The sequence below is a fragment of the Anomaloglossus baeobatrachus genome, chromosome 9 (assembly GCF_048569485.1).
Source record: "Anomaloglossus baeobatrachus isolate aAnoBae1 chromosome 9, aAnoBae1.hap1, whole genome shotgun sequence".
Classification (NCBI taxonomy): domain Eukaryota; kingdom Metazoa; phylum Chordata; class Amphibia; order Anura; family Aromobatidae; genus Anomaloglossus; species Anomaloglossus baeobatrachus.
Window position 1 is genome coordinate 65,090,214 of NC_134361.1, and position 9,251 is coordinate 65,099,464.

Below are 9,251 nucleotides of genomic sequence, written 5' to 3' on the forward strand. Positions count from 1 at the left end.
ACAATACTACAGGGATGGCCACAATACTACAGGGATGGCCACAATACTACAGGGATGGCCACAATACTACAGGGATGGCCACAATACTACAGGGATGGGCAAAATACTACAGGGATGGCCACAATACTACAGGGATGGCCACAATACTACAGGGATGGCCACAATACTACAGGGATGGCCACAATACTACAGGGATGGGCTGAATACTACAGGGATGGCCACAATACTACAGGGATGGCCACAATACTACAGGGATGGCCACAATACTACGGGAATTGGCAGAATACTACAGAGCACAATACTACAAGGATTGGAACAATATTAATGGGCACAATACTACAGGGCACAAGGATGGGCACTATACTACTGGGCACAATACCACAAGGATGAGCACCTTACTACAGGGCACACGGATGGGCACATTACTACAAGATTTTGGCTAAGATTACTATATGATGCTGCTAATTGTAAAACAATTACAAGAAGGTGATAAAATGTAAAAAAAAAAAAATCCTAAAGCATGACTTTTTTTATTTACATTAAAAATGCTTTTCTGTATATAAACTTAACAAAAAAAGTGCACGTTTGTTATAATAAACAAGAGAAAAATGTTTACAAAAGTGATCCAAGATGTATAGAAAAAAAAACATGGATTCATTAAAAATGTTCACTTTGTCCTGCAAATAATGCGGCCCCCCTCATTTTTTTTTTCTATATGCGGCCCATACACCCGGCTGAGTTTGAGACCCCTGTCTTAGGGGGGTACTGGTGGCAGGGGTCCCTATGATTTCTCTAAGACAATGCTCCAAATCAACCATATTAATGTAGTGTTAGGAGCATTATGCTCAGTGTGAACATTGGTGAGAGTTATCCAGGTGATGGGTTATACTTACATATATAACTTAGGATTTGCTATTAGCGCTTCAACGCCGATGTGTTGTTCTAACAGACTGTAAGCCAGGATGGGTAGAGAGGTAAAGCAGATGTTGTACATGGTCAAATATGCAGCATCATAAAGTGGCTGCAACAAAGAAAACACAAAACATTGTTTTAGTTCCTCCGTATTCTAAGTAAAGCTTCCAGCAGTGATATATTGTGCGATTATTTCCCAATAGCTTCTTGAACCAAAATGTGCAACTTCCAGGAAGATGCATTAGGTGTCGCTCACATCAGCGGTATTTTGCCACAAAGCCAGATCCGTTGTAAATGCGTTTCAGTTCCATTCATTTACAATGGAATCGCAGCAAGATGCGGTTGTGTATGACGCACGCAACCGCATGTGACCGCATCTTGCTGAGATTCCATTAGAAATGAATGGAGCTGAAACACATTTGTAACGGATCCGGCTTTACGGAAAAATGCCGCTGATGTGAGCGGCCTAGAGGCCGCTTTACACGCTGCGATCTCGCTAGCGAGCGTACCCGCCCCCGTCGTTTGTGCATCACGGGCAAATCGCTGCCCGTGGCGCACAATATCGTTAGTCCCCGTCACACATACTTACCTTCCTAACGACGTCGCTGTGACCGGCGAACCGCTTCCTTTCTAAGGGGGCGGTTCGTGCGGCGTCACAGCGACGTCACACGGCAGGTGGCCAATAGAAGCGGAGGGGCGGAGAGCAGCTGAAGGAAAGACACGCCCACCTCGTTGCCGGAGGACGCAGGTACGGGGATGTTCCTCGTTCCTGCGGTGTCACACGTAGCGATGTGTGCTGCCTCAGGAACAACAAACAACCTGCGTCCTGCAACGATATTTGGGAAATGGACGACGTGTCAACGATCAAGTGAGTAATTTTGATCGTTAACAGTCGTTCGTGCGTTTCACACGCAACGACGTCGCTAACGAGACCGGATGTGCATCACGAATTCCATGACCCCAACGACATCTCGTTAGCGATGCCGCTGCATGTAAAGCGGCCTAAAGCCCGCTTTACACGCTGCAATGTATCTTACTTACGACGTGACCCCGCCGACACATTGTGACACACATCCGGCATCGTAAGGTACATTGCAGTGTGTGACAGGTACGTGCGATTGCGATTGAACGGTAAAACGTTCATCGCACGCACATCGTACCTTTCTCTAGAATTGCACAGCAGATTGTTCATCGTACCCGGGGTAGCGCACATTGCAGCGTGTGACACCCCGGGAACGATGAACAGATCTTACCTGCGTCCTGCGACTCCCGGCCCACAATGCGGAAGGAAGGAGGTGCGCGGGATGTCTACGTCCCGCTCAGCTCCGCCCCTCCGCTTTTATTGGCCGGCTGCCGCGTGACGTCGATGTGACGTCGAACGTCCCTCCCACTCCAGGAAGTGGACGTTCGCCGCCCACAGCGAGGTCGTATGGAAGGTAAGTACGTGTGACGGGGGTTACTCGAATGTGCGGCACGTTCAACAAATTGAATGTGCCACACATACGATGGGGGCGGTTACGATCGCATACGATATCATATGCGAAATTGCAACGTGTAAAGCAGGCTTAAGCCAGAATGTAATGGAGACTGCCATACATTTTATACTGAAGACACCCAAACCCACTGATTTCGGTAAATGACCCTTTGTGTAGAAGTGTAGCCCAACAGGCCCTCAATGGCAAATGTTGGAAAACAGAATGAGTCCTTGTCCGATCACTGCTAGAATTAGTAGTAATACAGTTTTTAGGTTTTTCTTCATTTTGTCACTAGTCCCCCAATATTTAAAGGGAGAGGGGGGGGGGAGAGATTGTATACAGCAGATCAGGAGGAGCATGTGGGGAAAATATTGAAATTATTATTAGATTTTTACGCCGATTGGCAAATGTTTCCCAATTAGTGGGTATTTAAATACCTACAAAGGCAGACCAAAGTAAACGATGCGCACTGAGTGATCTGTAAGAGATTGTTCTCGACAGCGTGAGTTCATCTCACACAGGACAGTGCACTGTCGAGAACAATCTCTCGCTGTGCACAAAAGATCATTTCATCCGATGAATACGTTTTGCTTATTTATCTGGTGACCGGCAGCCTGTTTACAAAGAAAGATTATCATGAAACTCTTGTGCACGATAACCTTGCAGTGTATATGCACTGTAAGGTTTTAGATCAGAAAAACACACGATCCTTTATGAGCTGTAGAAGGGAAATCGCTACAGGAATGAAGCTGTGCTAATTACACTAGAAATGGTGTAGGCAGCAGCATTCTGGATACATAGAGCTGACAACAAGCATGTATTACAGGGAGGTATGATGCCACATGAGAAAAGGCTGTTTTACGACTTGAGGAGCTTGTACTTTAGTGTTCTCGGAGAAAAGGTTTCTAGACACAACTTATTTTCCTGTGCCATTTTATTGGAAATGAGAGAGCCGGAACGTCCACTCCACATTTATTCCTCCTTGCCTCGTAGCTGTAAACATCTAAGGTGAGGTCTTACAATCCTCGGATAAGTACATGAATGCTGCAGACAACGCACAAATCAAAGCAAATCCCAACCTATACAAATCTCTCCCGGCACGCCCTGTCACCATCACCACACCCGGCTGCCACGCTGCGTCTTCGTTGGTTCTTACACTCTTCTTAAAGCGGACCCGTCACCAGCTCAAAACTTGCCAGGTCCTGCTTTTATTGAGTATTACACTTTGTTTTTTTTTAAGTCGCCATATAGTTCCTGAAATATGGGCCTTTAATTCAGTGTTACTTTTTATGGTCTTTACCAAGTGGGTGTAACTCAGAATTTTTTGGGGTGTTAAAAAGGACCTGTCACCGGGTCACAAGTGACCAAACTTTGCTCTTATTTTATTCTCTCTCCTCCCTCAAGTATTGTTTTCTTTAGTTTTGTATCTGCCATACAGTTCCCTAGATATTCATTTACAATTCAAAAATATACTGATAGGGACCTTAGATTGTGAGCCCCAATGGGGACAGTATTGCTGATGTATGTAAAAGCGCTGTGGAATTAATAGAGCTATATAAATGAATAAATATATTAAATATATTATATGGGCTTTTTTTTATATACAGCTAATTTTTATGGTCTGTAGCAAGTGGGTGGTGCCTAGAAGATTCCTCAGGGGTGTGCCTTTAGGCTCCTCTGCATAATTAATGAGTAACACTCCCTTAGTAAAAAGCATAACATTTAGCACTAAATGAAAAATATCCTATGGCATCATAGGCCGGATTAAGAAAAATTAAAATCAGAATTCTCAAGGAGACAGAGAGAATACAATGGAGCGAAATCTCGGCACTTTAGTCTCTGTGACCGGTCATCTTAACAGAGATTCTTCTATATAATATTAGTGCTTACCTGTTGTGAAAACCCACAAAAGAACTGGTATAAAAACTGTGGCAGGATGAAACACAGGTTCTGCAAAGAGAGGAGTAAAAAGCAGGAATTATTTTATAGGACTGGTGCTAGTCTATAGGAATGACTGCTTAAAGAGGATCAACCATCAGGATTTTCCTATATAAACTAAAGCCAGTGCTATACTGGTGCTATCATGCTGATTCTATACATACCTTTAGTTGTGATATCAGATGTACACTTTCTGAAATACAGGCAAGTAAAGTTTGTGAAACAGTGTTACATGATTGATAGAAGCTGCAGAATATCTAATAAGTGGGCGGGTTTTGCTAGTTATTCCCACCCCTGTCTGTCCTTCCTCCCCATGACTTATCACTGGGAGAGGAAGGACGGGGGTGGGAGGAGAAAGGACGACGAGGGGGGGGGGGGAGGAGGAGGAAGGACGACGAGGGAGGGGAGGAGGAAGGACGACGAGCGAGGGGAGGAGGAGGAAGGACGACGAGGGAGGGGAGGAGGAGGAAGGACGACAAGGGGGGGGGGGGGGGGACGACGAGGGGGAAGAGGAGGAGAAGGACGAAGGGGGGGAGGAGGAAGGACGACGAGGGGGAAGAGGAGGAGGAAGGACGAGGGGGAGGACGAGGAAGGACGAGGGGGGGGGAGGAGGAGGAAGGACGAGGGGGAGGAGGAGGAAGGACAAGGGGGGAGGAGGAGGAAGGACGAGGGGGGGAGGAGGAGGAAGGACAAGGGGGGAGGAGGAGGAAGGACGAGGGGGGGGAGGAGGAGGAAGGACGAGGGGGGGAGGAGGAGGAAGGATGAGGAGGGGGGGAGGAGGAGGAAGGACGAGGGGAGGAGGAGGAAGGACGAGGGGGGGGAGGAGGAGGAAGGACGAGGGGGGGGGAGGAGGAGGAAGGAGGAGGGGGGGAGGAGGAAGGAGGAGGAGGAAGGAGGAGGAGGAAGGAGGAAGGAGGAAGGAGGAAGAGGAAGGAGGAGGAGGAGGAAGGAGGAGGAGGAGGAAGGAGGAGGAGGAGGAAGGAGGAAGGAGGAGGAAGGAGGAGGAGGAGGAGGAGGAGGAGGAGGAGGAGGAGGAGGAGGAGGAAGGAGGAGGAAGAAGGAGGAGGAAGGAGGAGGAAGGAGGAAGGAGGAAGGAGGAGGAGGAGGAAGGAGGAGGAGGAGGAAGGAGGAGGTAGGAGGAGGAGGTAGGAGGGGGAGGAAGGACGAGGGGGGGGGGGAGGAGGAAGGATGGGGGGGGGGAGGAGGAGGAAGGACGAGGGAGGGGGAGAGGAGGGACGGGGGAAAGGGTTAACAAAACCCGACCCACTTATTAGATATTCTGTAGCGGCAATCAATCAACTAAAAGTATATTTCATAAACTTGCATGCATTTCAAAAAGTATACATCCGATCTCACAACTAAAGGTATGTATAGAATCAGCATGATGGCACCCGCATAGCACTGGCTTTAGTTTATATAGGATAATCCTGGTGCTTGGTTGTCTTTAAAAATCTGCTTCTTGTCTGTAAGACACAGGAATCCTCCTTATTGTGGTCACTTGGGGAATGCACCATCTCTTCAGGAGCACAGATGAGATGTTGCAGCTATCCAAGACTGATGAGGGTACAGACACTACCAGACAAATGCAGATTCAGCAAACTCCAGCAACTTTCTGGAAAACTTACTTTGCTCATTACCAATGACCGACCTAATGAAGCATGCGTGATTAAAATTGATTTCCTGTGGAAGAATCCTGCACCGTGGACGATCTACGCTTCTCCGGGATTGAGAAGCTTTGGTTTTCCTTGGGTCATGGTATAACGAAGCGCTTACCTTATAAAAGAAATACTGTACAAGGTGCGCTATCCTGACGTAGTACAAATGGCCGTGAGCTAAAAGAAGCTTTTTCAAGTGCTTGAATTTTGGCACAGCGTAGTCGCTGTTTCTCGCTGCTTGGCGACCTTCTTTTCCTTTAATACCTGGAGAAAAATGATGATTTAATTAAACGTTAATAGGGTTTAGAGGGGAAAAAAAAAAATAAAAATTGTCCAACTAATTAGCAAAATAGAATGTGCGTAATCACAGACCCTTACACAACGGAAGGAGACAACGCGCTAGATCTGAATTCTATAAGCAGGATCCACGACACATCGGTTTCAACGCATTTCAAGCTCTTCCTCAGGAAAATAGAAGAGGCTGGAAAGCCTAGAAACGCATTGAGAAGCTGCATTGCTCCAACCGGCGTGTCCCGGATCCTCCTTGTAAAAAGTCCATCCTCTCTTGTAGTCTGGTGGAGATTGCTGGAGCACCAAGAGGATTCCTGGAGTGAGGATGGCTTCTATTCTTTAATCAGAACGGCTGCCGCTCTGTAAATCTGCAATAATAGGCTGCTACACCACCACAATGTACATTTTCTGCCTTGAAATCTGACTTGAAATATTGCCTTACAGCAGCAGAACTGATCCCTTACAGATAGGGCTCTCTGTAGATCCTCTACCTCACTCAGTGTGTGTGGGGGAGACTGCTGCACCCCATGACTTTTCCGGAAACTAAGGATTACAGGCTCTGTTCACATGTTAAATTTTTATCCCCCCACATATACACACACACACACACACAAACAACACACACACACACACTTTTCGCTTTATAAGACACACCCCAAATTTTAGAGATAAAAAAGGGGGTCCGCCTTATACTTCGCTGGTTTCTTTCTTACCGGAGGGGGGCGGCAGTGGTGGTGGAGCAGGGTTCACAGCAGGCAGCGGGTCAGCTAGGTGGCAGCGGAAGCTGCGGTGGTTGTGTGGTGGAGCAGGGCCGATGCGGCGAGTGTCCTAGTCTGTCTGCAGTCCGGGCTTCAAAGAAATGGTGCCCGGAGCGACACGTGCGCAGATGGAGCTCTCATCCAAGAGCTCCACTTATGCACGCGGTGACTCTGGTGCCATCATTTAAAGCCAGGGACCACGGACAGACTAGGACAACCGCCACACAGCCACCACAATCTACAAAGCCACCCGGCCGCAAAGAGTGGCAGCCAGCAGACCCCCGCCCGCCCACCCACCCACACAGAGGCCGCCCAGAACAGAAAGGCTCCCCGCATGCACAGACAGCTCCCCGCCAATTCACCTCCGGTAAGCTACAGTCGGATTTAAAGACACACCCCTCATTTTCGTCCACATTTTTGGGAGGATATATATCTTTTATAATTTATTTTTATTTTACAGCTCACAACTGGCAGCTATAGATACAGTTATGGCGTACCGATCCCGACGTGTGCTTCCAGGATCATGCTGACATCATTCGCTCCATCTCCCACAGATAATGTGATTGGGTTTCCTTTAGTATTTTTTACCATTTTAACAATCTGAAAAATAAAATAAAAAATTGATAAATTGATTCAATTGTTTTTCATAGGTCAGCAATATACATTGTTCCTGGATAAGCAAAGTAAGGAGGATTACCTATAAAAATAGTACACACATACACACACATACAGTGCCTACAAGTAGTATTCAACCCCTGCAGATTTAGCTGGTTTACACATTCGGAATTAACTTGGCAATGTGACATTTGGACTGTAGATCAGCCTGGAAGTGTGAAATGCACTGCAGCAAAAAAGAATGTTATTTCTTTTTTTATTTTTTTTTTTTAAATTGTGAAAAGTTTATTCAGAGGGTCATTTATTATTCAACCCCCTCAAACCACCAGAATTCTGTTTGGTTCCCCTAAAGTATTAAGAAGTATTTCAGGCACAAAGAACAATGAGCTTCACATGTTTGGATTAATTATCTCTTTTTCCAGCCTTTTCTGACTAAGACCCTCCCCAAACTTGTGAACAGCACTCGTACTTGGTCAACATGGGAAAGACAAAGGAGCATTCCAAGGCCATCAGAGACAAGACCGTGGAGGGTCACAAGGCTGGCAAGGGGTACAAAACCCTTTCCAAGGAGTTGGGCCTACCTGTCTCCACTGTTGGGAGCATCATCCAGAAGTAGAAGGCTTATGGAACTACTGTTAGCCTTCCACGGCCTGGACAGCCTTTGAAAGTTTCCTCCCATGCCGAGGCCAGGCTTGTCCGAAGAGTCAAGGCTAACCCCAAGGACAACAAGGAAGGAGCTCCGGGAAGATCTCATGGCAGTGGGGACATTGGTTTCAGTCAATAACATAAGTAACGTACTCCACCGCAATGGCCTCCGTTCCAGACGAGCCCGTAAGGTACCTTTACTTTCAAAGCGTCATGTCAAGGCTCTCTACAGTTTGCTCATGATCACTTGGAGGACTCTGAGACAGATTGGTTCAAGGTTCTCTGGTCTGATGAGACCAAGATCGAGATCTTTGGTGCCAACCACACACGTGACGTTTGGAGGACTGGATGGCACTGCATACGACCCCCAAGAATACCATCCCTACAGTCAAGCATGGTGGTGGCGGCATCATGCTGTGGGGCTGTTTCTCAGCCAAGGGGCCTGGCCATCTGGTCCGCATCCATGGAAGATTGATAGCACGGCCTACCTGGAGATTTTGGCCAAGAACCTCCGCTCCTCCATCAAGGATCTTAAGATGGGTCGTCATTTCATCTTCCAACAAGACAACGACCCAAAGCACACAGCCAAGAAAACCAAGGCCTGGTTCAAGAGGGAAAAAATCAAGGTGTTGCAGTGGCCTAGTCAGTCTCCTGACCTTAACCCCAATTGAAAACTTGTGGAAGAAGCTCAAGATTAAAGTCCACATGAGACACCCAAGAACCTAGATAACTTGGAGAAGATCTGCATGGAGGAGTGGGCCAAGATAACTCCAGAGACCTGTGCCGGCCTGATCAGGTCTTATAAAAGACAATTATTAGCTGTAATTGCAAACAAGGGTTATTCCACAAAATATTAAACCTAGGGGTTGAATAATAATTGACCCACAACTTTTATGTTGAAAATGTATTAAAATTTAACTGAGCAACATAACTTGTTGGTTTGTAAGATTTATGCATCTGTT

At 46.9% G+C, this 9,251-nt stretch overlaps 1 protein-coding gene across 1 annotated transcript in view; it reads right to left on the reverse strand.

The window, feature by feature from the left end:
- LOC142251825 (phospholipid-transporting ATPase IG-like) overlaps nucleotides 1-9,251 on the reverse strand; it is a 223,007-nt gene that overhangs the window by 38,903 nt on the left and 174,853 nt on the right. Inside the window, exons 20-24 of the mRNA XM_075324873.1 lie at nucleotides 7,693-7,699; nucleotides 7,527-7,629; nucleotides 6,099-6,244; nucleotides 4,278-4,337; nucleotides 894-1,021 (exon numbers count right to left, since the gene is read on the reverse strand). Of these exons, the coding sequence (XP_075180988.1) occupies nucleotides 894-1,021; nucleotides 4,278-4,337; nucleotides 6,099-6,244; nucleotides 7,527-7,629; nucleotides 7,693-7,699 (444 nt within the window). The remainder of the gene's footprint in view (nucleotides 1-893; nucleotides 1,022-4,277; nucleotides 4,338-6,098; nucleotides 6,245-7,526; nucleotides 7,630-7,692; nucleotides 7,700-9,251) is intronic.